General features: G+C 52.6%; 8 protein-coding genes across 8 annotated transcripts; 4 read left to right on the top strand and 4 right to left on the bottom strand.

Moving 5' to 3' along the window:
* Nucleotides 1-4,706: 4,706 nt before the first annotated feature.
* Nucleotides 4,707-5,780, top strand: QC762_117840 (uncharacterized protein; the record flags this gene model as incomplete). Its single annotated transcript, XM_062886221.1, has 1 exon — nucleotides 4,707-5,780. One exon carries the CDS (start codon nucleotides 4,707-4,709, stop codon nucleotides 5,778-5,780), a length of 1,074 nt encoding a protein of 357 aa, XP_062749279.1.
* A 2,260-nt stretch (nucleotides 5,781-8,040) lies between these two features.
* QC762_117830 (uncharacterized protein) lies at nucleotides 8,041-11,633 on the bottom strand. Its single transcript, XM_062886220.1, has 2 exons — nucleotides 10,642-11,633; nucleotides 8,041-10,591 (listed from the first exon to the last, which is right to left on the bottom strand). Exons 1-2 carry the CDS (start codon nucleotides 11,151-11,153, stop codon nucleotides 8,512-8,514), a joined length of 2,592 nt encoding a protein of 863 aa, XP_062749278.1. The 5' UTR covers nucleotides 11,154-11,633; the 3' UTR covers nucleotides 8,041-8,511.
* SDC1 (COMPASS (complex proteins associated with Set1p) component) lies at nucleotides 11,404-12,693 on the top strand. Its single transcript, XM_062886219.1, has 3 exons — nucleotides 11,404-11,648; nucleotides 11,699-12,033; nucleotides 12,103-12,693. The coding sequence occupies exons 1-3, from the start codon at nucleotides 11,553-11,555 to the stop codon at nucleotides 12,188-12,190; spliced, it is 519 nt and encodes a 172-aa protein (XP_062749277.1). The 5' UTR covers nucleotides 11,404-11,552; the 3' UTR covers nucleotides 12,191-12,693.
* RPS13 (ribosomal 40S subunit protein S13) lies at nucleotides 12,475-13,723 on the bottom strand. Its single transcript, XM_062886218.1, has 4 exons — nucleotides 13,303-13,723; nucleotides 13,200-13,232; nucleotides 12,952-12,983; nucleotides 12,475-12,896 (listed from the first exon to the last, which is right to left on the bottom strand). Exons 1-4 carry the CDS (start codon nucleotides 13,502-13,504, stop codon nucleotides 12,708-12,710), a joined length of 456 nt encoding a protein of 151 aa, XP_062749276.1. The 5' UTR covers nucleotides 13,505-13,723; the 3' UTR covers nucleotides 12,475-12,707.
* A 702-nt stretch (nucleotides 13,724-14,425) lies between these two features.
* QC762_117810 (uncharacterized protein) lies at nucleotides 14,426-16,822 on the bottom strand. The gene is made up of 6 exons (XM_062886217.1): nucleotides 16,661-16,822; nucleotides 16,567-16,601; nucleotides 15,332-16,510; nucleotides 15,023-15,281; nucleotides 14,752-14,963; nucleotides 14,426-14,695 (listed from the first exon to the last, which is right to left on the bottom strand). Exons 1-6 carry the CDS (start codon nucleotides 16,686-16,688, stop codon nucleotides 14,669-14,671), a joined length of 1,740 nt encoding a protein of 579 aa, XP_062749275.1. The 5' UTR covers nucleotides 16,689-16,822; the 3' UTR covers nucleotides 14,426-14,668.
* A 102-nt stretch (nucleotides 16,823-16,924) lies between these two features.
* On the top strand, nucleotides 16,925-18,468 carry OGG1 (8-oxoguanine glycosylase ogg1). Its single transcript, XM_062886216.1, has 2 exons — nucleotides 16,925-17,154; nucleotides 17,214-18,468. The coding sequence occupies exons 1-2, from the start codon at nucleotides 17,082-17,084 to the stop codon at nucleotides 18,413-18,415; spliced, it is 1,275 nt and encodes a 424-aa protein (XP_062749274.1). The 5' UTR covers nucleotides 16,925-17,081; the 3' UTR covers nucleotides 18,416-18,468.
* A 110-nt stretch (nucleotides 18,469-18,578) lies between these two features.
* QC762_117780 (uncharacterized protein) lies at nucleotides 18,579-20,468 on the bottom strand. The gene is made up of 2 exons (XM_062886215.1): nucleotides 19,553-20,468; nucleotides 18,579-19,225 (listed from the first exon to the last, which is right to left on the bottom strand). The coding sequence occupies exons 1-2, from the start codon at nucleotides 20,192-20,194 to the stop codon at nucleotides 18,659-18,661; spliced, it is 1,209 nt and encodes a 402-aa protein (XP_062749273.1). The 5' UTR covers nucleotides 20,195-20,468; the 3' UTR covers nucleotides 18,579-18,658.
* Nucleotides 20,396-24,375, top strand: prp10 (U2 snRNP component prp10; the record flags this gene model as incomplete). Its single annotated transcript, XM_062886214.1, has 2 exons — nucleotides 20,396-20,773; nucleotides 20,824-24,375. Coding segments are annotated over 2 exons (3,930 nt in total), but the record flags the coding sequence as incomplete, so codon positions are not given.
* Between the last annotated feature and the right edge of the window lie 2,171 nt (nucleotides 24,376-26,546).

Here is a 26,546-nt window from a genome sequence, read left to right as displayed (position 1 = left end):
GTTGACGGTGGCAACGACGATGTCGGCTTCATTTCGGGCTGATGATGAGATGATCCTGCTTGGCTTGTTCTTACCTGGTGTACTACTTCCGCCCGGTTCAGTTACCAAACTGCTACGACATCACCGGGTGATATGCTCGTTCTACCTCCACTGTGACTTGAGCGTAGCTTGTGATGATCCGATGTCATGGGGTGGAGAGATGATGGAGACCCGGCGGCTGAGCTGCCACCGAGTCTAACATCGCAGCGTGCTGTCTCCTCCGCATGACGAGGCGGAGACGGCAGAGCAAGATGAACGGCTGGAATTGCAAGCCCCAAGTGGCAAGTCTGCTTCTGGCTTCGCGCCCATAACGACACAAATGGATAGGTCCTGACTGTGAGCCCCTGTTGTGGAATCGTCATTCAATGGATGTTCACCCTCCATGACATGGATGCCAACTACCTGAGTTGCCGTCCACGCAATGCCCTGTTGTGGAATTGGAGAGTTTTACCAGGCTATGAGCTTTGGTGTTGATGTGGTTTGACTGCCGATCAGAGCTCTGTGACGATTGGGCATCATTGCCTTGCTGCCCAATCAACTCACACAGCGGAAATGCATTGAGAACACAAGATGGGGCATGATAGGGTCTGTTCAAACGCCACTTCGAACTGGTTTTGTCGAGGGTAAGGCTGGCAGGCATCCTTCAAGGTCGACTGAGTGGTCCCTCAAAAGATGAGTAGGAATGGGGTGGTCGGTGGGCTTTGTCAGCGAATAGCTGCCATCACGTTATGATATACTGGGCAATGAGAGGAGGTAGAATTGCTAGACACACGAAGCTCGATCGGAATCATGTAATCATCCATAGCTCCCGTCTCTACGCATGGATATACGGTGCTGTGGGCATGTAGCTCCTGCTTGGTAAGGGAAAGGGCTCGGGTCGGTGCTGCGCTTGATCTGGAAGGTAGAGCAAAAGAAAATCCTGCACTGCAAGAGTCAGGGCCTTCCAATGTTAATGATGAAAGAGCGACCTGTCAAAGTGCAAGCTCGAGGCTTTATCAACACCTTTTGGATACTTGACTGAGGAAGGCGCTCCTCTCTCGTGCCTGGCCTTCTTTGCCTGGATTCTTCCCAAACGAAATGAGGGCAGGAACCGCTTACTATATTCACGCTCAATTTGTTTACTTGTCTTTTGGTCGGCTTGTCGGCAGTTATCGAAACTTCTCGGCCAGGAGTTGTTAAACCAGCCGCTGCTGCAAACAGGCATGTACGTTCAACTCCACAATATTGCGTTTCCTGGGAAGCCATTTCTGACTTCAAGAGATACTGCTCGAGCAGCCGAGCTGCCGCCTTCAAGTTCTCCTCGATGCCAGCCCGTACCACGACATCGACTTAACCGATCTGTTCTTACAAACTCCTTGTTCCTCGCGGTGACCCAGCCGATAATATTGGATGTCACAACACCGGCCAAGTCCGACACTACCTTACGCCCCTTAGTCTTTCAGACAATAGGTCTGACCCTCGCCGAGGGTGTCGCACAACCATCAGTGCTCCTCCTGAGTCAAGAATGGAATCAAGCAGGCATACACACAACTAGCAAGGACCAATCCTACCTGGGACGACCGGGGTCTGAAGTAATACTGCGCCTTGTGCATGAACTACTGCTAGGTTACCTTATGGCAAGGCCTCTGGAGGCATATGTCAAAGGCACAGGACAAGCGGTCAGGGTCATTGTGATGCTGGGCTGCATCATGTTGGGAACACCTCCGCTCAGAACAGTCATGAGCACCCATCACCATGGGCCAAATGTGAGGTTAAACCGCAGAGTTCTCGGCCGATGAGCGGACGGTGCCGCTCACCTACATAGCAAAGGGTATCAGGTGGGCCTGGCCATTCTGATGGTCCCCTTCGAGAGGAAAGTGAGGTTACAGATCCTTCGGAGGCGCTCGTAACGCCAGCAGGATCCAGCAACATACAGGCTTGCACAGAGAAGGAGCGAGCGCACATGAGTGGCGTGTGTCGAGCATAGTCGTTGGCCGAAGCCATGAATGTTGGGAAACCATAGTTGTTCACAAGCGAAGAGGATCGCAACCCTAGTCTAAATTGTAACCAAGTCTCGATAACAGGTGTTTCTGTCCAAGGAGAGCGGTGTATCTTGCGTAGCTGGCTCCTGTTTCAAGAGCGTCAACTACTTGACGGGGTATATCAAGCACTTGGTGTGAGTCCCATGCTTTTTCCTGCTCACACTCAACTCAATGTTCGAAGGTCACATCAGCAAATACGGATGGAAATGCACCGAGCGTCATGACACAGGCCTACAATGGAGACCTTCTCGGAGAAAAATACCGGCACCATCGGTATCACTGGCATGGCGTGACCACCTGGTCAGCGATGTCGAACAGGGTGATTCACGCGGCTACCCGCATCCTCCTTGAACTTGGAAAGCTGTTGGAAAGTCAATAGCGGCTACGCTTTCGATCTAACAGGGAAACCAACAGTGTCCATTACATCCTGCCAACCGATTCTAGTTCAAGTTCGATGTTTGGACTCGCCATGCCCACCATCTTCTCAGTCCATGAGCGGGAGTAATGGTGTGCCCGAAGCATACCCTCAAGAAAAAAGAAGGACGACGAGAGCCGCGGGCACCAGAAACCGCTTCAAGGATCCAAAGGTTGTCCAGACCCTCCAATGAGGCCCAGTTGCCAAAGGGTTGCCGGAGGAGCAGGCGCGCGCTCTGTCGAGGTTATATTCGCAGGGACAAGGTAGCACCAAGACCTTTGACTGCTGATCCAATAGCTTCACTAGATTCAACGGCGAAGGATACGTACCAGCTAGCAGTCTCTGATACACCAACCAACAGACATATTCTAGACAGCTTTTGCGACTGTAAGCGCGTTTACAGCCGCGCGCCGCCGGTTGGCCTGGAGAAAGGCAGGTCCACAAGGTGGTCAGAGAAGGATTAAGCGCGGCTTCTATATCAAAATCTCAGAAGAGCCGCCAGTTGGCCATCGGGAAATGGTGAATCATGACGGGAAACCTCGTGGCGCGCGCTCCATCGAGCATACAGGACGTAGCATTCTCAGATGGGGGACGTAGTCTCTACTAGGCGGCTATGGGAAAAAAAAGGCTGATTCGCGCATACATATACGGATTTGGCTCCCGCTACATCCAAAGATGAGTCCTTGTGTTCCTGTCCAACACACTTAGCATATGCCTCCGTACCCTTCACAAACAAACGATATCACCTTTGGAGCATCGATACATCAGACCTCGGCGCCATCAGGACCATTGTCCACCCCTCACAGTAGATCTGCTGATCTGGCGCTTCATTCTATCGAATAGTTGTCGTAATCGGTCCGGTACTACTTAGAGGAAGAGGCTCACGATAACTGTCGTCGGGATACCCATTGCCGTTGCTGTGGTTGACGTTGTTCTGGTAAGCGGCAAGTTCTGACCAATCACAAACGTCTGGGCTAAGAATACAACTTTAGCGCCCATCCCTGCTGCAGGTTCCAGTTGTTTTGACCAATCACACGCGGTCTTTCGAACCTCCAGGCGGTTGAGTCCCGACGCCATCACGATCTTCTTCTGGTGCTTCTTCTTTTCCCTCCGCAGACGCTCACCTGCCAAGTGGATTTTGGGGGCTCGGGCTGATCAGACGAGCTGTTTCTGTGAGTTTTACCCAGCTGTTGCTTCCAGTGCCCGTAAAGCAACAAATTAGCCCCCCAAAAGGAGTAACCGCTGACTGCCTTTGGCCCCCTTCAAGTAGATAGTTTTCTGACCCAAAGACGCATCACATATTGCCCTCTCCTGCTTTTCAGTTTCAATTCGTGTCTGCCTACCTTTCAGCCGCACTCAGAAGGTAAGCAGAGTTTTCCTTCCTAGATATTCTCTCTCTCTCTTTCCATCGTCGAGGCGCGGACGAGAAACAAAGCACACAGAGGGCACACGGACATTCACCTGCAACCCTGTCACACCAAAGCATATCCCACATTTCAGCACATCACTGCCGCCCCGGCCCCTGTCCAACTCGTCGCTTCTCGCTTGTCAAGGGAAGCCCCACTCTGACCGGCCCCTAATTTGGCGCTGCTTTAAGCAACTATCACATTGGGCTGGTCCAACAGCAGTGCTTGTTCGCTCACACTCACCTTTTTCCCATTCTCTGAGCTTTTGCCTTCTGTCCTGGTGCTTTACACCACGATTCTGCCGCAAGGATACACAAAACGACAACTTCCCGGATCATCACTGGCTAACACGTTGTGTCTTGTTTGTTATTCAGACCAATCCAATCAACCCTACTCTCAACACGCACCCCACCAGGCCTCATCGCGGGCCGGCCTACCTGAACAAACGAATAACAGTGGCTCTTGCTTAGCTCCCGCTGACCTGTGAGCCGGGAAGCCCAAAAGACAGCCCCCCGAGTCCCCAGACCACTGCTCTGGGATTCAAAGATACAGGGGTACAACTCCTAAACACCTGCGCGGGGGGAGCTGCTCTTAGCGCCTGCTGTTTCGAGGGCGGACCCTCGTCCGTTTGACCCTCCCCCGGCTCGCCTCACCGTCTTCATATACTTAGGCATTTGCCTGCCCACCCTCCTGCACCCTTTCTGCACCTCCGATTTCCCTTCACCATTGCCGGAGTTCTCTCTCACCTTTGGTCCTCGAGGTGAGTTGACGGGTCGCCAAACACACAACATCCCACCCGGAGCCAGATCATCTACCATCGCCATCATGTCGTCCAAACCCACCCTCACGATATCGACGCCCAAGACGGCAAACTTCCCACACATCCCGCCTCCGCCTCATGAGCTTCGGTCTGCCACCTCTCTTCCCTCAGCTACTCCTCTGTCGGCCGTCTCCAGGACATCGGCTTTCCGGGACCCAATTCCTTCCTCTGCGCTCCCATCGGCCGGTTTGCCTTCCGCCGGACCCTTTAGCGCTCTTTTTTCTGCTGGTCCGTATAGCGCTGCTCCGTTTAGCGCCACCATCAAGCTTGAGCATGACCTCCAAAAGACGCCCATCACACCTCCGGTAGCATATACCGACTTTCTCAGAGGAATGGCCATGGTCTCACCAGCTCTCGCCTCACCACCACAGACAGGAAAGTCCGTTCTGAACCGAACCAGCACTGTCAGCACCGCCAGCAGCAATCTCAGCACCAGCAGTACAAGCAGCAGCGAAACAGCCGATTCTGATGACTCAGAGAAGGACAAGGGCGAACAGATCGACAGTGGCCCATCAACAGCACGCTCAGATCTCAGCTGCGGGTGTGACGAGGAAGTCAAGGTGAAAGAGGAGGAGGTGGAAAAGACAAAAACTCCCAGACCTGCTCCCATCGATATCAAGCTGTCCAACGCCCCACGAGGTTCTTCGAACTGCCCGCTTTCTGCTCCCGCCGCTGGGGCGAACGCAACAGTATTCCCAAGCATGAAGCTCCCTGCTTCTCCGGCCATTTCCACCGCAGGCCTTTACTCACCAAGATCACCACTGAGCACTGCCTCAGTCAGGTCACCAGCGTTTGACTGGGAGGCGGCGCTCAAGTCTCGACGGTTGGCGCTATCTCCTGGCTTGAAGCGCCCCGCAGAACCGGAAACGCCCACCACCGCCGCTAGCGCACCTGCTGGTGGTGCCGCGAGTACGAACAGCCCACATAAGCACGCAAAGAAGGATTCGAGATCGAGCGTGCGACATATTCGTGAGGTCGTGACAAGGACAGTGACATACACACCAAGAATGGCGCCAGCGCCAAAAGGCAAGAGAAGAAAGATCGACCCAGAAGCCGGCACCACCGCCGCCAAGTCATGAAGTCCCAAGAGCGAAACTTTATGGAAACCAACCACATGATGTTACCGCCACAAGGAACCGGGACCATGTTAGAATAATACCACGGATGCTGCGCACAAGCCAGCCATTAGCACCACCGCCGCCATCTCTTTTGTTTTACACAACTACCACACACCACAACATAACAGCGCTTTGCGGAGGGCTTCATCATCTCACGAATGGACGAACACAGCTACAAAAACTTCCTTTTTTTTTTCTTCTTTTACTGGCGTCAAGGAGGACAACACACTATTGGTACTACTATCTAGTCGGAGTTACTGGACAGGACAAGACTTCTTTATGATGGAAAGGGGTCACCAGGCGCAAAGAAAGGGAGACGGGGGGGGCGGACAATCTGGCGTTGCAGGGCGGCGTCATTTTTTTTTTATCGATACCAATACCTGTTGGGAGAAGGAGGAAGATGTATGGATTGGAGGGGCAGGAATTTTTCCGGGATTGTGCTTTGGACTGGACTGGATGGGTGTAGCTTAGGCTTTAGGTCTGTCTAGCTTTTCTCGAGTATGACACACGGGTTGTCAGAAAGAGAATTGGGAATGAAGTTGGGATTCCTAGTAAATACTTTGTACCTGCTGTTTCCATTTTCTTTTTTTCTTTCTTTCGTGTGAGAAGTGTGTTATCGATCATGGGCGGGCGTAGACAGCACTGCCTGTAGCAAAAGCTGTTTGGTCCATTTCTCCATCCGCCCCTTTTTTCACAAATTGATTTTTTTCCCAGGAGCTTCGATACAAACAAACCCTAAAATTACACTGATTCCAGATTTTTATGCTGGTCCCTGGCGGTGCTGGTGGTGATGATCTCCAGGGCCGGCCAGATCCCACAACCAGGTGTTGTATTGCGCACATGTGCATCATCTACCTACCTTTAAACTTGCCGGGATCTAATCTCTCTACTAATGTCTAGGCGAAAATCTTGAACTTTCTTAGACATGCAATGCCCAGATTTTAACATGTTGGTTTGCTTGCTTGTCGAGGAGGAGGCAGACAAGCAAAAGTGACAGGCAGGTGACAAGCTGGATGCTACGTATGGTGTTATTAAGTGGTTGGTGTCATTTTGGAGCTTTGAGATTTGATGAGGGGCAGCAGCAGCAAGGCGGTTATAGTACGCAACGCGTAGTTTCTGCTTTTGATGATCTTCATTCAAGAGTCCTTCTCCTTCGTCAAACACAAAACTATTCTTAGGACTTTTATGATCTTTTCTTGAAGGTGATGAGAACAAAACTGCGGTACCAAGTGCTCGGCAGCGAGCATCCCAAGCTGCCTCCTCCCTCCCCCCCAACCCAAATTCTTAAAGCAGCAACACCCCTACCTACCCCAGAACAGCCTAGCCTTGCCCCCCTAGCGCAAAATCCCCATAAAAATCCGCCCACATGGTCATGCCCCACGGGCCGCCGTGACTGGTCCGCTCCCCAGTAACAACCAGGGTAGCTAAGCGCTCAACTCAACAGGCAGAGTGGGGCAGCATCTTTGCCCTCCTCTCTTTCTCTCTCTCTCCAAAATTTGTTCCTCTTTCCGTGTGTGTCGTCACTGCATTTGCAGCTTATCCCCCCTGGCGCGGACGCCGTGATTGGCTGGATTTGGGGGGGAGTTAAGCGCCCGGCAGGACAGCGCCCGGCGGGACTGTGTCCGGACCGCATCTTTGAAGCTGGCTGTTTGAGATGGACTTTTTTTCTTTTCGCTAGGATGAAAGGGCTGGAACGCTGATGATCATCGGGATAGGGGGTTATCAAGAATGATTAGATTCTAGGTGTTCGTTTGCTGCTATTAGCTTCCTGTTCGCTGTCCCGGTGATCTGGCTCATATCGAGATATCACAGAGCTTGCTGTTGCGTAGTAAGCACCCTCCTCCCCGAAGCCCTGCTCCGTAGGTAGGCATCTTTTTCCTCCTGCAAGAGAGCGGTTGACGGCATCTTTTGCATCGGAATTCGGCTGAGGAAGCTAGCCCAGAGACAGACAATCTCCCGCAATGGCCCTGATTTTGAAAAGGACACCACCTTGGAGAAAAGCCAGGGTGAGCAGATGCGGTCTCTCGGTGTGCGCAGCGCGCGTCAGCAAAGCACTCCGGAAATTCCCAGCTACCGCATCTCATTGGCCCTTCCCCCCAAACTGACCGTGCAGAAGATGATCTGGGGAGTCTGCCCTCGAGAGAGCCCACCCAAGCGAAAGAGATTAGATTGTATCTTTTTGCGTATTTTACCCAAGGACAAAGTCCAATCTCGAGAGAATGTGACGAAGCCGTAGCCGAGTGGAAGGGCAAGAGGGATAATTCGACTGAAACGGAACCCACAATCTGAAACTGAAACGAATCCGGGGGTCTCTCACGTCGAATCAATCCCCTGAATCATGACGCCGACGGGATCTCTGCATCTGCATGTTTCGAAGGCGGGTAGAACGTTTTGAAACGAACCGTCGTGATGAACTTCCTATATTTGGGACTCTGTGATCTTGTGTTTCCTAGGCCTCCACGTGTGCTACCATGCATCCCAACTCTAACCCGGCGATGGTCTCTCCGCTAGAGCCCTTGAAGCTGTGCCGCATGGAGTGCTTGAGGTTAGTAGCCATATGATATTGCTCGGTATCTCCGTGACGAACCCAGGACCAAGGAACGCATGTTGCTATTTCCATCTTGTCACACTTCGACGGGGGAGCGTGATGTCCTCCAGTAGGGCCGAGAAACAATGTGATGTGTTGTTTCCATCACAGCAATGTTCGCACCTCTCGTGCCACGGCATTGCACAGCGCAACCCTCACTCCTGCGCCTGTGAGTACGTGGATCCATAGTCGTTGTGTATCACTGAGGCGGTCGTTTGCACTCTTGACTTCGACAAACATGACCTCTCCTTTTCGGTCAATGTTGTTGTTGATGCCATCTCGATTGGTTTGGGCTTCGTCTCCGGCTGTCCTCCACAGCACGAGATCTGGCACGCCGCCTCCGCGTGCCCTATAGTCTTCTGACATGACTTTGCATACGGCAGCAAGGGCAGCCCTGTTGAAACAGGAGACCAACTCTACCAAGTCCTCGATTTCAAAGTCCCAGTTCAAGCCTACAACGCAGGTTTGCCTCTCATGCTCCCGCTCGTAAACCTCCCGCAAAATCTTCTCGCCACCACCGTTGGCAATCTCGACAAGCCGATGGTTGATCTGACTGGCCCGGGCTGGGTAGAATGCATCCGTGTGGAGATCGAGGGGGCATGTTTGGAAAGCCGTCTGGAAAACATTGGGAACATAGACGAATAAGATGTCGAAGAACAAGTAAGCAAACAATGTTCGGAGAATTCCACCTTCACTGTGGTAGCCTTTCCAGCCCTCGTGGCGATAGTATGATAGGCACATCTCCTCAACACTGACATGAGCTGGTTCTCCATCCTCGTCAAGCTCGCCTAGTTCGTCGAGCCACGTCGTCTTGGTGCTCAGGCCGCGGCCGTTCTTGCCTTTGGGATCCGGGCCATCTCGGACCAACTGGATGCCCTGAACGTTATGCTCTTCCGGTTCCCGTAGCTTCACATGACCAAAGTCATGCTGCAGACGACGTGGCACCCGTAATCTCTTTTCAAGCTTGAGAAGGCGCTTTTGGAGGTCGTAGTGATAGATCAGGTGGCAGTCTCTATCCTCCAGTCCCGTCTCGCAGGTGATGAGGGCAATCTGTTGCCAGTGCTTCTTCTGAGTTTCGGGACTGGTTGACACAGGGTCTGGATCCACTTCCCACATGTACCGTTCCTCCAGTAAGGCCTTGCGTTGATACCACGATCCGCGGCGGGCTGGATGGAAGAGATGCTGACTGAGTAATTCGGTGAGAAGCGCGTGTTCTTCCCGATATCGGTGTAGACGGCCAAGGACGTAGGCAGCTTTGTGAGCGACCCGAGTGAAGGCGTGAGCTGCGTTGAACCGACGAAGGTAACTCCCTTCGCCAAACTCGTATACATGGTTTTCGCGGTGCTGTTCCTGCCTGAGAAGTTCTCTCCATCGTTCAGCTATGCCCTCAAAGATCTCGAGGACCTTTAGGAAACCTGCTTCACCTGGTGGGCCATTGAACTCGAGAACCTTGTCCACCTCGAAGTCTTTGCGCATCGAGAGCTCGAACTCCAGGAGGCTTTGGCGGGAGTCGAATATGTTGGAGGATCTGCAGACGATATAGTCTGGGTAGTTCCTTCGTGCAATCTTAGCCAGGATGATCGCCGTCAGTGAGTTCTCGGTCCATTCGGTTGACCGGTAGAAGACCAGATGAACACGCTCGAAGAGTTTGAAGATGGGCTCGGAGAGCCTGATGAGTGGCCCTGTGGTAGCAAGTATCTTCCTGAGAAAGTGAGAATCCCTGTTTACTTCCGTTTTTTCTTGATTGTCTTCTGGCTCCTGGTCTCGCGAGGCTATCGATTCATTAGTATTTTGCCGACTTAGTCCCAAGGACAGCAAGCCGGCCTGTCGAGCACTTGTGTGACAGAGCGCCTTGACTAGATCGGCTTTGTTCTTCCCCTTAACCTTGGCATCCTTTGCAAGTGCCTTGAGTTCGTCAAGACTCAACAACGGAGTGGCGTCTGCCATAGTTTTGATGTATTCTTGAGAGTCATCCGCAAAGGTAAAAGTGTCGCCCAATGACCACACTTCGAGACCCTCAGATCGTGTCTCTTCTGGAGAATTATTGCTGTCACCTGGCAACTCCCGGGGCTCCAAAAGGTTCTCAATAGCAAGATCAACATCGGTGATATCGTTGCTGTAAGAAGACTGCAGCCGTTCCACGCGATGCCAAGAGGCAGTCTTGCGCAGAAAGAGACGTACATACCTGTACCTTGTCAGAAAGTGGTATGGATGATGGACTGAAATTGCACGCACAGATACTGAGTCTCATAGCTCAAGCCTCGCCATTGCTCAAAGACATGGTTCTCTTTGATATCAAACAAAGGCGATTCATCCTCCAAGACGGTCTCCAATGCAAGGTTGAAGGCATCGACATAGATAGAGCTCTTTCCTGGGACCCATTGCCGCTTTTCGAACCTGGTAGTGGTATTGTCTTCATCGATCTGTGGTTGAGAGGAGCGCATGGCCTCATACTGCTCTATCGCTTCTTTATCTATCGGGACAGCCGGCAAAGAGCTCTCAATTGCTGTCTGGCGTGGTGGCATTTTGGGAGCTTCATCCTCGCTGTCCCTGACACTCTTGGTCAAGGTTGGCAAGTCAAATTCATCGTCTTCATCACCGCTCTCCTTCGGCTCGGCAACCCTTCTCCGTTTTGTTGGAGTAGTCCGTTGCGCAGCTCCCTCAGGCCTCTTGTTGGAATTTCCGGATCCAGTGGCAAGCGGTGACCGGCTCGTGCTAGACTTGGATCGCTGCACAAAACGATCCATTGCGTATCAGAGAAGAAACAGAACCAAGGCTCTGTGGTATCATGGTGGATAAAAAGAGAAAGAAGGTTGCATGTCCTCACTCTAGCCGTGCATTTTCGGAAGCCATTCCACCAAAAAAATGCAAACCAGGCAGAAGGACGAAAGCGCGAACCCCCCTGTCCAAATCATTGAGCCAAAAAGCCAAGCTAACACCAAATCCCGTGACTGCGTGTCAACAAAGGTGGGGCAATTTGCGCAAAGCACGAACCGAAGCTGGAGCTTCCAGACTGAGAGCTCCTCCACCAAAATCGCAAATCGCAATCGCATCATGACAAGCTACCTTGTCGCCGAGACTTGTCACCGCCAACCCTCACTCTGTTTGTTCAAGACCTATATACACCCGCCCCACAAATCTCAACAATGGCAGATCAACAACAACCTCCTCTCCCAGAAGCCACAAATGGCCTTGTCAACCCATCAATCGACACCCCCATGACCGATGCGCCATCAGCCCCAGTACGTCTCCCTTCCCATCCCCTTACAGCGACAAATCTCTAACAGTGCCTCTCCCTCCCAAGCAGCAGCAGCAGCAACAGCAACAACAGCAACCCCCTCCGCTTCCCCACAGCAGCACCCCAACACCCCGAACAACCACCCCAATCCCTCTCCCCCACATCCCAGGCTTCACCGCGCCAGCAACAGCCTCCAACTCGCGCGCAACCTCCGTTCACCCACCAGAACAACAAGCTACTGTCCCCCCTCCAACCAACACCACCGCTCAAACAACTACCATCCCGATGCCCTCTGAACCCCCTCTCCACGGCGCGCCAGTTAGGCAGTACATCAACTCCAAGATCACGGGTGTTTTGCTGGAGGGTATGAAGCTCGTTGCCAGGGAGCAGTAAGTCCTCTTGTCCCACTGAGTGTATGGCAGGCGAGAAGGGCGAAGTGACTGATAGTACAATGACAGACCAAAAGACCCATTGAGAGTCCTGGGGGAGTATCTCCTCCAGAGAAGCAACGTGATTGAGCAGCAGGGAGGGCAAAAGGGGGAGTAGAATTTCTTCGCGATGTCACCGACCGCGCTGTAAGAAATGCGAAAATAAGAGGCGACTGCGGGAAATGGGCAAGGTTCACTTCATGAAGAGGAAAAGGCGGCTATGGACGGGAAATATGGCGTTCGGGCGAATGGTCATTGCAATTTCTAACATAGGAGACACCGAATTGGCATTTGGACTGCAGCAATGAAAAGCAAAGCATTGCGACGTGTTATCATCAAGGTTGACTTCGGCATGGCACATGCAATTCAGACACCACACTTGACATGATATGAACTTGGATACCCTCCTGTGCAATTCGCAGTTTGTATAAAAAGATCTAGCCGTGAAATGCAAGTTTCCTTTCCATTCCCCGTGACTCCCCGACTCCGTATGGCCGTGTGGTTTACCAAACCTGCAAAAGATACACAAGGGGTATTTGTTATTTTCCCAACCAAGAGATCCATATCACCACCCAATACCACCTCACCGAGAGGTTCAACTCTCCTCGGCTCGGCCGTAATCACCGTCTCATCGCTTAACCGACGAGGGTGCTGGCAGTAGAGGACTCGTACTTCCAGGTGGGGGGGAGAACACCGACGGTCTTGTAGTAACGGGCCAAACGGTGGATACGGGACTCGATGAGAATAAGGCGGAACTTGCCGTCCTTGTCCTTGCGGTTGCGCTCAAGGTGCTTGCGGACAGCGACAGCCTTCTTGATCAGGGACTGAGGGGGAGAGTCAGCAAAATTTATACATGTTAGGGATTTGGGGCGTTCTTACGAAGAGATCCTCAGGAAGAGCGGGGGCAAGGCCTGCAATTCCATCACTCTGTCAGCACATGACCAAACAGAGGCATAATATATTTCCATCTCTTGTAGTCTTTTATCCACCTGGCGTCAACCGAGGCCGCTGCTCGTCTCGATCGAACGGACGGGGAAGCCGAGGACGACGTCTCGAGCAGACCGGTGTCTCGTTGCGCTTTCGTCTAGAGGTATTCCTGGGAGGGGTGAGTGCTGTTCACGACATACCGTTGCTCTTGAGGATACGGAGGATCTTGTTGCCTATGGTCTCAAAGTCAGCACCATATTCTACACTCGCTTCTCCAGTATTTCCCATCGTTCAAAAACATACCAGTAACGACCTTGGTCTGGGCAACGCCGTGGGAGTCACGGAGGATGACACCGATCTGGGAGGGGGTAGCACCCTTCTTGGCGAGCTTGCAAATCTGATCAACGACCTGCTCGGGGGTGGTCTTGAGCCAGGCGGGGGGGTTGCGGGAGTAGGGGATGGCGGAGGCAGAAATGCCCTTTCCCTTGGAGTGAAGACGACCCATTTTGGCTGGTGGTTTTTGAGGTGGTGATCGACTGTTGACGGATCGTTCGTTGGGCGGATTTGGCGCTGGCTGGTCGGTCTCAAAAATCAAGAAGAGGTTTCAACAGACGTTCGTGAAATTTACCCCAGGCCGAATGGATATTCCGGACTCTGTGGGCGGAAAAATTGGGACCGCCAAGCTTAGGGTCATACTGTGATTGGCCAGACAGCTGACGCTGGGTCACGTGAAGTGAATGTCCCACCGAACTCTTGGCGGAGCTTCGGAGCTGGTGGAGACTGGAGCTTCGATGTTTAAATCTGGAAATTTTTCGCAGCTCTTTCACTTCCTCTTGTTCTGCACCACACGACAACCACTGCGGCTCGGTCTTCTCGAGAAAGCATGCCTCGTACCTCCCAACTGCGACGTGATACTTGCGGCAGAATGTACGGGGATAAGGCATGATTTTTTGGGTTCGACACAGGGACTGGTCCTGCATGGAACTCACAACAGCAGTCGACTCGACACACTTTTCATCATGGTACGTTTTATCACTGCGCAATCTGCACCTCCCCCGAGCCTTACATGATGATCAAACACATTACAATTATATTCTGGTACCTCTTATGCTAGAGTCCTTCGGGGCTCGATGATTTAACAGGACTTCTGATTTTGGCTCTCATTATATCATGTTTTTATCACCTGTCTCTGATCATGGCTAACATGACAATAGATCTCATGACTTGGCGTTTGCGAAATAGATGATTAGGCCTTCATGGCTGTTTAGCATAACAACATGTAATAATTCATTTGTCCACTACTTCTTGATGCCTGAATCAATGCCTGATGTCTCTCTTATGATATTCCCTCCAGATCATAGTTTGGGGGTATTTAAGATCATCCACAATCTCATCGAACACATCCAGCTCTTGGTAGGCGGAACGGTCATCACAAATCCTGCACAGAACATCGTATTATCGGTGTGTCCAAATGCAACAAGATGATTACCGTACTGTATCACCGACTCTAATCGACTCAAATGCATTGCACTCCTTCCCAGACCTCGCTAGATAATTGTACATTGCATCTCTACCGTGATTAGAGAACTGCTGAACCTTTGAGTGACCGCTTTACCCTCCCGCCAGTTGGCAATCTACAACCATACCAATCTTCCCCTTCCGTGCCTTCTTACCACGCATTAACATCGAAATTCTCCTGTGGTCATTGTTAGCATTCATACTCGATGGGCTCAGTAAGTTGGTAGGACATGCCTCGGGGAAATATGTCGTCACCACAGTCCGGTCAGCGAACTTCCGCCCGGCCAAAGCCCGAAGAGCCTTGTTGGCAGCTTCATGGTTCTCGAACTTGATGAAGATCTTGCCCACGCCGGCTGACTGTCGGCTGCCACCGACCGGCCGAGGAATCTTGAGGGAGAGGATCTTGCCAAACTTCTCGCACTCCTCTTGTACATCATCACGAATTTCTGGTTCATGACGTTAGCAACCCACAAAGTAATGATACAAAGCAGAAGAAGCGACAAACCTTCGTAATCATCGTTATCCATGAGCTCATCCGCAGTGACCATATTTAGGAGCTGGAGGACTCTACCGGCGTCATTGTCCGAGGGAGTAGTACCAGCAAGCATAGACATGGCGTTGACACTAAGTTCACCAGAAACCTGGGTGATGCCAATGCTGGCCTTCTGAACCTTGAGCGCCTTCTCTCCAAGCATCATGTTGTTGAGACCACTGATTGCAACATCCGTGACGCTGGAATCGGCGTACTCCAAGAACGCAATGCCCTATGCTATGTTAGAGTAGAACATTCAACCGACATGTCAAGAATGCTTACCCTTGGCTCTTGTGTGCCGTTATCCTTCACAAACACAAACGACTTGAGCTTGCCAAAGCTAACGAGAAGCTCCATAACCTGATCTTCGGTGAGATAAGGAGGGATGTTGGTAACACTGATCTTGTTCGGGCCATCAACAACATTGGTTGATGGCACACTGGAGTCGGGGTCATAGTTGGGGTCCTCCACGATCGCAGGGACAATGTAATCCTTCGGCCGACGGATCTTCAACCCTGTGGCCGCAGCACCGTTTCCGTTCGCCTGGTGATCATCAGCTTCCATCGTGATGCCGTCGAGAGCCAGCGCCACCGTCGCATCTGTATTGTTGCGGAACTCAAGCATAGCAAACGACCGGTCTGGGGAGATGTTGCAGAGAAGGCATGGGTCCGTCTGCTCAATGACGTTCAAGCCGTTGAGCTGTAGGTTAAAGAAGTTGACGATGCTGTCGTCAGTTGCTGAGGCGGGGATATTTGACAGAATCAAGCGCTTGGCCTGGCGGGAGTTCGTGGGCTTGAGAGCAGCGCTATTGACCGCTCCACCTGGCTGGCTCATGAAGGCCTGCAACTTCGTTGGATCCATGGCCTGCTGTCTGGGGGCTCCTGGAAGCGGGAACATGCCCGAAAGCTTGGCTTGTTCGGCCGTGACATTGTCGTATCCGGGTGGTTTGATATCCCATTGTGTAAGACGTCGTCTGCGTTCGAGGATCGGCACGATATCGGTCAAGTCGGGAGTGGGTTCGCGCTTCTTGGGGGGCGGCGATGCACTGCGACGGCGTTCCCTTTCCCTCTCTCTGTCGGCGTCCCTATCGCCACCACCGCGTCTTCCACCACCCCGGCGATCGTCGATAACATCCCGATCAGGGCGCTCCCCGCGGCGCTCGCGTCTCCCATCGTCGTCGTCACGCCTGCTTCTGCCACCTCTGTCCCGGTCCCATTCCCTATCACCGCCACGGTCCCCTCCTCGGCGATCCCGTCCTCCAGTGTATCGGTCCTCGCGCTCTCTATCACGATGGCTTCGGCTGGAAGAATATGCGTCGACATCTCCGCCGCCAGCACCTTCGTCGCGACGAGATCTACCGCCGCTACGATAATCTGGTGGGGATCTGGACCGTCTCCTGCTACCTCTGCTGTCGCGGGGGTCACCACGGTCGCGTCTATCGTCGCGATCACGTCTGGAGGACTATAAATTGTAAGCACTATCGCCGAGAAGAATTGTGATGCATGTAGCCAACTCACCTGATGATCGCGAGATGAGCCGTAACGGCCACTGTCTATTGCGCGTCGGTTAGCTGCGGAGCTGCCCAATTGGACAGCAGAAAAAAAAACAAACCTCTGGAGGAGTAGTTATCTCCGTTCATCTCTGCTGCCAGTCCCGGTAAACCAGAATTGATGTTTGGGTGCAGGACTTTCGGTAAAAATGGTTGCCGAAAAAAGCTGTGATGCGAGTCGTCAAGTCAGTCTCAAAGGTTGTCGCGAGGCTGGAACTTTTTTGGGATGGCTAACCTGGACCATACGGATGCTTGGCACACTCCCCAGCTGCACTAAGCCGAGTGGGGCCTAGCTCCAATTGCAGTTGCCCCTGGTTCCTCAACCAGCAACATCTCCAGGCAGGCAGGCAGGCAGGCAGTGCGAGCTTGGTATATCTCTATTCAAAGCTCACTCCTGAGGTTCTTTGAATATTCCTCACTTTTCAGTCCAAAACTCTCATTCCTCCCTTACTGTAGCTCAGTGGAGCAATCTACCATCTCACAATGGCCTCCGAATGGCGAAAATTACCCCTGAGCCTAGCCGAGCTCTGTATCGACACAACCCTTCGCTGTGGACGTATGTATCACCGCTCTCATCCATCCACTTCATCACCACCATACTCATACCCTCTTTAGAATCCTTCCGCTGGCGTAAAATAAACAATGAATGGCACTGCGTCCTCTCCAACCGCCTCATCACCCTGACCCAATCCCCAACTCACCTCTCATACAAATCCACCCTCCCCGCCATCAACCCACCCCCACATGAAACCACCCTCCCCATCTTACAATCCTACCTCTCCCTCGGCGTTCCACTCACCCAGCTCTACACCCAATGGTCCGCCACCGACCCCAACTTCGCTCGGCGCTGCTCCTCCTTCACCGGCATCCGCATTTTAAACCAAGACGCCTGGGAAACCCTCATCTCCTTCATCTGCAGTTCCAACAACAACATCTCCCGAATCAGCTCCATGGTGAACAACCTCTGCCTCCACTACGGCCCTTACATCACCACCATATCAGGGGAACCTTTCCATGACTTCCCCTCACCAGAAGCCCTCTCCGGACCAGACGTTGAATCCCACCTCCGCTCTCTCGGATTTGGCTACCGCGCCAAATACATCGCCGATACCGCGCAAATCATCTCTCAGCAACGACCAAAAGGGTGGTTGGATCAAATTCGCAACCCGGCCGTACCACCAGCGGATAACCCCCAGTTTCAACCTGGGGAGAAGCCCACTTATCGCAAGGCACATGAGGCATTGCTTGAACTAACAGGTGTTGGACCCAAAGTGTCTGATTGTGTTTGTTTGATGGGGTTGGGGTGGTGGGAATCTGTTCCAATCGATACGCACGTCTGGCAGATCGCACAGCGAGATTACAATTTCGGTGGAAAGTCCAAAAGCAAAACTTTTACGAAGGGGATGTATGAGAGTGTAGGGGATCATTTCAGGAACATCTGGGGGGAGTACGCGGGCTGGGCGCAGAGTGTTCTTTTCACTGCTAACCTCAAGTCGTTTGCTGAGCAGGCGAAGACGGGAAAGAAGGGGAAGAAAGAAGAGGAAGAGGACAAGGAAAATGCCGACGTGGTTGTGAAGAAGGAGAAGGTGGTAAAGCAAGAAGTGGCAAGAGTGGTGAAAAATGAGGAGTTGACGGTTTCGAGCACGAGAAAAAGAAAGGCTGTCAAGGAGGAGGAGTCGCAGCAAAGGGATGAAGATGTCAAAATGGAGGATGTAATGGATGGGTTGACGCTTAGCTCGCAGGTGTCGCAGGTTTCGACGACGAGTACGACGACCAGAAGGGTGAGTAAGAGGATAAAGGCGAGGGAAAGTCAATGATGAGGGGGGAGTGGTGTACGATACAACGGGATGTAGGATGGTATCTTCAGCGACTTCTCCTGCTCGTTTAACTTGGAATAGGACACGCAGGAGCGTCCGGGTGTAGTTGCAAAATATTTGGATGACACGCAATGCGGCACACCTGGGAATACAGTTGCTGGGTGTTTTGAGGAGCTTTCAACTGGTGGCATGGCGTAATGGTATAACGGGGCGCTCTTTTTCGTTTGCTAATGATCCATCAAATCATCTCGTCAACAACCCCACCCTCCACTCCCTAAACACCCTTTCCTTCTCCGGTAACAACCAGTTACTCTCATCCAAATGCTCGACCACCTTCTCAATAGCGATCGCCGGCAGGTTGATCTCCTGCGCCTCACACGTCACCGCCTCCAACATCTTGTCCGCTTCCTCTCGCGGTATCTTCTGATACAACAGCTTGATAGCTGGTCTTCCCAACGCCCCATTACTCGATGAGTACACAATATTAGCGTTGAGCACCCACGCGTAAATCACCGTCTGTTTGACTTCCGATTCTGTCTCATTGATGGGCATGATGAGCGACTTTGACGAGGCAGATCGCGAGATGGTGGAGATGATAGTCGCGGCCAGGCACTCAGTGATGCCTGGTGCTGAACCAGATGCGGACTTGCAAGACATCTGCCACTTCAAAAGGGTGACAGCTGCTGTCCGAAAGACGTAGAAGCCGAGTTGAGAGTGGCAGGAAGAGCAAAAAACATTCAAGCTGCGGTTGTTGGTCAATGGCAGATCTTGTCTATTTAATGACCCTTGCTCAAAGGCTGAGTTTGAGTACTAGATACATGTGTGTCAGCTACTGGCCGACTGGCTATGAACGAAACGAGAATGGGAATGGCATGTCCCTCGTGGTATCCCGGGATATTCTCGACTTATGAATCACCCGGTGAAATGCAGAGGTTCGTTCACCACTAGAAAGAAACAATCCGTCCTGTTAAGGAGGTTCGTAAACAATCTAGTGGTTTCTGTTGAACAGGTTGAACGATAGTTGCTTCATCTAGGGCACTTGTATCGGTAACCACGCCATTGGGAGGCAAAGCCGGCCGGGTTACCTTCTTCATACCCACACAAACACATACTCATGCTGTCATGTCAAGAACTTACCGTGATATTCTGGCAATCGCGTTCGGTAAAGAGGATCGTTGTCAAGTCAACAAAACCGACACCTGGTTGAGCTGAGATGATGGACGAAGCCCCATAGCCTCGAGCAGCCAGGCTCTTTTCATCTGCCTTGCCAAAGTGCTCATCACGGGAATGCCCGTGCTCGTGTCCATCCTCATGATGGTGATCCGGCTTGTGACAATGCCAGAATTCCATCATCTCGGCCCAGTTCTCACTTGGCAAGTCTTTCCAGACCTTTACTGTACCCTCCTCCACAACGACGGTATTGCAATTCCTGCAAGCGACCTGGACGCCGACGTCGAAGTCTGTCGCTGACCAGGCGGGGGTATCAGAAGAGAGATGCGGATGGGGAACCGTGCCACCAAGTGGCAATCGCCATGACAGAGCCGTGGTCCCGTTTTGCCTCTGATCGATGGGAAGGAGTGTACTGCCAAGAGGTATCTTGGCAGGCAAACTGATTTTGTGAACCTCGCCATGATGTGTCAACTCGACGGTGCTTCCGTCAGCAGCCACAGCAACTCTGGTGGAGGCATCACTGGGCGATGTGAGAGAAGCGACCAGTGAAATTTGGCGGATATTGGCTAGCAGCTCTGCGTAAAGCGAGCAGCGACTGGAAGATGACATCGTAGGTACGAAGAGAACGAAACGAAAACGAAAAGAAGAAAAAGAATTCAAGTCGAACAAATCTCCATCGCTTTAGTTGTAACACAATGGGCCACAGCACCCAGCACTTGTAAAGAAATCGAGTCGCGGTTGATGAATTGGAGCTCCAATGCCCCAGTGAAGTAAAGTGAGGTTGTGAGCCTAGACCAGCTTATGTAACAGCGATCTGCTGCCAAGATCTTAGCGCGGCTCGCTCTTGGCCTGCGGCTGCGGTTGCCGCCAAAATTTCAACAAGGCAAAGTGCTTGCTCCATCCACGATCCAGTCTCACCCGCACGTCCACGTCCACGTCCACGTCCTGACCCACGTTCAACGTCCATCCAACAACGACCACCATCGCGATACTCCCTCCCATCGCCCCAAGAACGAACGAGCCATCCACTACCGATCGCGTCGTCACTTACTTCCTCACTTCAACAACAACCTACCCGAATGGGATGAGCACAGTGCCGTGTGGGCAGCAGTACCATGTCGGACGCGGAATTTGATCAGATTCGCAAGCTCCAGGCCGAGCGAAACGCGGCTGCCGCTGCGAAAAAAGGTTCAAAGACCTTCGACCCGGCCAATCAGCGTGCTGACTCGTCAACCAAGGCCAGCCTTAATGAGGCCTGGGATACCGACCTCTACGATCGAAGTGCCAACGGCGCCGACAAGTTTGCAGGCTATCACACCTCCCTCCCCGCTCAAGATGGCGACGACGATGAGGACATGGCCGACGCCGATAGCTCGCGCCGCCTCGTCGGACAGTACACTGCTACCCGTGCCCAGATAGATGAGTTTGCGCGTGGAAATGGAGTGGAAGAAGACGACATTCTTGCCGGTCGTGGCGAGAAGAGCAACCGCATCACAGATCGCGAAACCGATTACCAGAAGCGTCGATTTGATCGCGTTCTGACCCCTACCCGCGCCGACCCCTTCGCCGCCAATCGCCAGGCTGCCGCTGCTGAGGATGGAATGAGCTATCGCGAGATTATGGAGAGTCGCGAGATTGAGCGTGAGGAGGAGCGCGTGCGCCGAGCTATCGAACAGAAGATGAAGGACGGCCCCACTGAAGAACATAAGCCTACACTCCAGATTGAGGAGGCCGGAAACAAGGAGAACGGTGATGCCGGTTCGACCGAGGCAGCAGCCGCTGGCCGCAAGCGCAAAAAGAGATGGGATGTTGCTACTACAGACGCCGAGGCTGCCCCAGCAGCCGCAGAGCCCAAGAAGCGCTCGCGCTGGGATCAGGCACCTTCTGTGCCCGTTCTTGGCGCTGATGGAACTGTAGTAGAAGCAAAGAAGAAGTCAAGATGGGATCAAGCGCCGTCTGCCACCCCCGTTGGAAACATTGGTCTCGCCACTCCGATGCACCCTACACAAACTGCTGTTCTGCCCCCCACTGCGTTCGGCCCCGATGCCGGCCGGTACATGCCCCTCAGCGATGAGGAGCTCGACGCTATGCTTCCTGGTCCTGACGAGGGATACAAGATTCTCGAGCCTCCCCCGGGATATGCCCCTACCCGGGCGCCCACGCACAAGCTGGCAGTGCCACCAACACCACAGACAGGCTTCATGATGCAGGATCCTGAGAGCACACGTCTCTCTGGGCAAGCAGTTCCAAGGGAAATCCCCGGTGTTGGTGATCTTCAGTTTTTCAAGCCTGAGGACATGGCGTACTTTGGCAAGCTCACAGACGGGTCCAATGAAGACGATCTGACTGTCGAAGAGCTGAAGGAGAGGAAGATCATGCGCCTGTTGTTGAAGGTCAAGAACGGTACTCCCCCGATGAGGAAGACTGCACTCAGGCAGCTCACAGATAATGCTCGAAACTTCGGTGCCGGACCCCTCTTCAACCAGATTCTCCCGCTACTCATGGAGAAAACCCTTGAGGACCAGGAACGCCATCTTCTTGTCAAGGTTATTGACCGTATCCTTTACAAGCTGGATGATCTGGTTCGGCCCTATGTCCACAAGATCTTGGTCGTCATTGAGCCATTGCTCATTGACCAGGACTATTATGCACGAGTCGAAGGTCGCGAGATTATTTCTAACCTCAGCAAAGCCGCTGGCCTCGCGACCATGATCAGTGTCATGCGGCCCGATATCGATCACGTAGATGAATACGTACGAAACACAACTGCCAGAGCGTTTGCTGTGGTGGCCTCGGCCTTGGGTATTCCGGCCCTGCTGCCATTCTTGGGAGCCGTGTGCCGCAGCAAGAAGTCGTGGCAGGCGCGCCATACCGGTGTGAAGATTGTCCAGCAGATTCCCATCTTGATGGGCTGTGCAGTGTTGCCACACCTGAAGCAGCTCGTAGACTGCATTGGGCCCAACCTCAACGATGAGCAGACCAAGGTACGGACAGTCACCAGTTTGGCCATTGCTGCTCTTGCCGAAGCCTCCAACCCATATGGTATTGAGAGCTTCGATGATATCCTCAATCCCCTGTGGACGGGAGCTCGCAAGCAACGAGGCAAGGGCCTGGCGGGGTTCCTCAAGGCCGTCGGCTACATCATCCCCCTCATGGACGAGGACTACGCAAACTACTACACAAGTCAGATTATGGAGATTCTCTTGCGAGAGTTTGCCTCGCCAGATGAGGAGATGAAGAAGGTCGTGCTCAAGGTCATCTCTCAGTGCGCCGCGACGGATGGTGTCACAGCTGGTTATCTCAAGGAACATGTATTGGACGACTTCTTTAAGAGCTTCTGGGTACGGCGCATGGCTTTGGATAAGCGCAACTACCGTCAAGTGGTTGAGACCACGGTCGATATCGGCCAAAAGGTCGGTGTCAGTGAGATTCTCGAGAGAATCGTGGTCAACCTCAAGGACGAAAGCGAAGCCTACCGGAAAATGACTGTTGAGACAGTGGAGAAGATAGTAGCCTCTCTGGGTGCGGCAGACATTGGCGAGCGGTTGGAAGAGAGACTTGTCGATGGTATCCTGCACGCCTTCCAAGAGCAAAGCGTTGAAGATATTATCATGCTCAACGGTTTTGGCTCCGTGGTCAATGCTCTGGGCACTCGCTGCAAGCCATACCTCCCCCAGATCGTCAGCACAATTCTCTGGCGTCTCAACAACAAGTCTGCCACAGTTCGCCAGCAAGCTGCTGATCTTGTTTCCAGAATTGCCATGGTGATGAAGCAATGCGGCGAAGACGCTTTGATGGGCAAGCTCGGTGTTGTTCTTTACGAATACCTCGGTGAAGAATATCCTGAAGTTCTCGGCTCCATCCTTGGTGCTCTGAGGTCCATTGTGACTGTGGTGGGCATCAGCCAAATGCAGCCACCCATCAAGGACCTCTTGCCACGCCTCACACCCATCCTGCGCAACCGACATGAGAAAGTCCAGGAAAACACCATTGACCTGGTCGGCCGTATCGCCGACCGCGGACCGGAAAGTGTCAATGCTCGCGAGTGGATGAGAATCTGTTTTGAGCTGTTGGATATGCTCAAAGCCCACAAAAAGGGCATCCGTCGCGCGGCCAACAACACGTTCGGCTTCATCGCCAAAGCCATCGGCCCCCAGGACGTGTTGGCCACCCTTCTTAACAACCTCAGAGTGCAGGAGCGTCAGTCACGTGTCAATACCGCCGTTGCCATTGGTATCGTTGCCGAGACTTGCGCTCCTTTCACTGTCCTCCCTGCCTTGATGAACGAGTACCGGGTGCCGGAACTCAACGTCCAGAACGGTGTTCTCAAGTCGCTCTCTTTCCTCTTTGAGTATATCGGCGAAATGGCCAAGGACTACGTCTACGCTGTTGCACCCCTCTTGGAGGATGCCCTCATCGACCGTGACCAAGTCCATCGGCAAACTGCCGCTTCAGTCGTCAAGCATATTGCGCTGGGCGTGGTAGGGTTGGGGTGTGAAGATGCCATGGTTCACTTGCTGAACTTGCTGTATCCTAATCTGTTTGAGACGAGCCCGCACGTCATTGACAGGATTGTCGAAGCGATTGAAGCGGTGAGGATGGCGGTGGGGCCGGGGTTGGTGCTGAATTATGTCTGGGCTGGGCTTTTCCATCCAGCGAGGAAGGTGAGGACGCCGTATTGGAGGTTGTATAATGATGCGTATGTGCAGGCTGCGGATGCGATGGTGCCGTATTATCCTAATTTGGCGGAGGAGGGGGTTGATAGGGGGGAGTTGGCGATTGTTTTGTAAAGGGATGACGGGGTGGTAGTGGTGTTGGGGTTGGTAGTTGAAGGTGGTGGTTGGTTTTGCTTTCTTGACATGTGATATTTAGAGGATGGGAGTAGGGAAACAAAAGCAAGCGAGTCGAAGAAATGGAAAGAAGTAAATATTATGATGATAGGGGCTTCTGTTGGCTATGGTGGGTGTTGAAGGCGTATTTACAGATGTAATGATACAAGTTTTGTGTTCATGTGTTGGGATTGAAGTCATGGTCGTTTACAGTCTCGTGACTGCCTGATGTTGTGTCCATCAAGGCGACTACTATCAAACTTCTGCTCTTCAACTGTCCTAGGTGAATGGCCATATTCTGCTATGGGCCGCTATCCATTCAGGGGTTGAGTCCTCTCCGATTGTCATCAATAAACAAAACAAGCCACGGGATAGAGCACAACACAGCAGGCCAACTTGCTAATTAAACTGGACATCTACCACTACCGACAGTCAGGCTTCATTGGCTTTCTCCGACTGCACCATCTCAGAATTGCTCACTTCCACCATGCCGGACCCTTTACCTGAGCCCATTTGCCTGACCAGCAAACAGTCCACCATGGAGCATAAGCACCCAGGCACATATCATTTGCAGTCACACAGCATACATTCCACCATTTCTTCTTCGAAAATTCCCCTCATCTAGCCCACTTAACCTCCTTCCCTCACTGTCTCTTCAAGAGCAGTCCCCTCCCCAATTCTAACACCGCCACTTCCCATTTTGCGGTCTTCCAACAGTAAGGTATTATGACAATACACAGCCAGCCCGTCCGTCCACCTCGGACTCGGTGAATTTCCGCCGACCAAACTCACATCCCGCTCCCTTTCAGCTCCAACTCCCGAGCTTGCCGGCAGCTCCGGTAGTTGTAGGTGTGACAGCAGAAGCATACGATCATCCACAAGCAACAGCGATCAATAGGCAGACATTACGGGAGGGGCTTACGGGTAGGGCTGACGCCACCTATCTACTTGACCGAACACCAATCAAAACATAAAACATACGACGATCGGGCTCTTTGGACTCGCTCCAAACAAGGTACCCACTTTGACCGAGCGACGGAGATGGGAAAACGGGGGCTCTGTGATACAGCACTTTACCACTATAGACATCAGGTATATTGTGTTAGGACAAGTGGTAGTTACTGCTAGGTACACTTCGGTACAGTCCGGATGTTGTGCAAGGTTCCCATTCCAGGGCGCTGTTGTTTGTAGGACGAGAAATAGGCGGGCCGGAGTGTTTTTGTTTTGTTGGATTTACTTCTACGAACTCGGGAACGGGCTTCGGGGCTACACAACAGACGAGGGAGAAAAGTGGCTGTTTTGGGACGGTGTGACGCGTCTTTTTTATTTTGTTTTTATTTTTTTGGAATGTACTTACCCAAGGGATTTGTTCATGTTATTTTTGGTCACCGACGTCAACAGCTTGTTGATGGGAAAGAGATCATGGGGAGGTGTGTTGTGTTGTGTTGTGTTGTGTTGTGTTGTGTTGTGGGCTTGGCATTCAGGGGCAAACACACAGAGTGGTCAAGACAGCTTCATCGCTCAGGACAGCTCTCGCTGAAGTTGGCGGGAAAGACTGTTAGTCATTGCTCTCAATCTTCAGCTCTTCTTGTTTCTACAACATGTTCTTGTTGTTTTCCTCACCTCTGCGGTGTCAGCACCACCACGTGGCCCTGTATCACAACATCTCTCCCCTTTTACGCATCACCCCGTCCGTCCAAGCCACAACCGCCCGGTCCGACGTGATGTTGCTATCCGGAACTGTACCTGTCCGGTCTCAGGGGTTGAGCCCCAATCCCTCAACCATAATCTAACATCAATACCGTTATACAGTCACACAAAACCAACCGTCATGATTTCCAGCCCCTATTTCTGACAAGCCCTATCTGCTCCCTTCCTCGCCCCCTCCCTCCCTACTGGGTCTCTTTGTGTGGCCCGTTCCCATGTCCCTGGCCAGTGGCTTCTTGACTTCGGGAATTTCGGGCGAGTGTCTCCCGGGGCCTGTTTGCGTATTATACCACTGTTCTCCCGCTCACATCAGGCAGGCAAATAAGACCGCCACAACCTCCCCTAAAGAAGAAAGCAAGAAAAAAGAAAAGAACAGACGAACGGCCTCAACGGCCGACGGGTATATTTCCCGAAGCTCAGCAGCC

This window comes from Podospora pseudocomata (genome assembly GCF_035222375.1).
Source record: "Podospora pseudocomata strain CBS 415.72m chromosome 1 map unlocalized CBS415.72m_1, whole genome shotgun sequence".
Lineage (NCBI taxonomy): Eukaryota > Fungi > Ascomycota > Sordariomycetes > Sordariales > Podosporaceae > Podospora > Podospora pseudocomata.
The sequence above is the reverse complement of the archived record's forward strand: the minus strand, read 5'-3'. Positions and strand labels throughout refer to the sequence as shown.

Coding starts and splice junctions, on each gene's coding strand:
- SDC1 (XM_062886219.1), top strand. CDS start 11,553: ATGGCAGATCAACAACAACCTCCTCTCCCAGAAGCCACAAATGGCCTT. Junction 11,649..11,698: donor CCGATGCGCCATCAGCCCCA/GTACGTCTCCCT, acceptor CTAACAGTGCCT/CTCCCTCCCAAGCAGCAGCA. Junction 12,034..12,102: donor AAGCTCGTTGCCAGGGAGCA/GTAAGTCCTCTT, acceptor GTACAATGACAG/ACCAAAAGACCCATTGAGAG.
- OGG1 (XM_062886216.1), top strand. CDS start 17,082: ATGGCCTCCGAATGGCGAAAATTACCCCTGAGCCTAGCCGAGCTCTGT. Junction 17,155..17,213: donor CACAACCCTTCGCTGTGGAC/GTATGTATCACC, acceptor TACCCTCTTTAG/AATCCTTCCGCTGGCGTAAA.
- QC762_117810 (XM_062886217.1), bottom strand. CDS start 16,688: ATGAACGGAGATAACTACTCCTCCAGAG. Junction 16,511..16,566: donor GCTCATCTCGCGATCATCAG/GTGAGTTGGCTA, acceptor TACAATTTATAG/TCCTCCAGACGTGATCGCGA. Junction 14,964..15,022: donor GGATAACGATGATTACGAAG/GTTTGTCGCTTC, acceptor GTCATGAACCAG/AAATTCGTGATGATGTACAA.
- QC762_117780 (XM_062886215.1), bottom strand. CDS start 20,194: ATGTCATCTTCCAGTCGCTGCTCGCTTTACGCAGAGCTGCTAGCCAAT. Junction 19,226..19,552: donor GCGATTGCCAGAATATCACG/GTAAGTTCTTGA, acceptor ACATGTATCTAG/TACTCAAACTCAGCCTTTGA.
- RPS13 (XM_062886218.1), bottom strand. CDS start 13,504: ATGGGTCGTCTTCACTCCAAGGGAAAGGGCATTTCTGCCTCCGCCATC. Junction 13,233..13,302: donor CCAGACCAAGGTCGTTACTG/GTATGTTTTTGA, acceptor TTGAGACCATAG/GCAACAAGATCCTCCGTATC. Junction 12,897..12,951: donor CTCTTCCTGAGGATCTCTTC/GTAAGAACGCCC, acceptor TCTCCCCCTCAG/TCCCTGATCAAGAAGGCTGT.
- QC762_117830 (XM_062886220.1), bottom strand. CDS start 11,153: ATGGATCGTTTTGTGCAGCGATCCAAGTCTAGCACGAGCCGGTCACCG. Junction 10,592..10,641: donor AGCTATGAGACTCAGTATCT/GTGCGTGCAATT, acceptor GACAAGGTACAG/GTATGTACGTCTCTTTCTGC.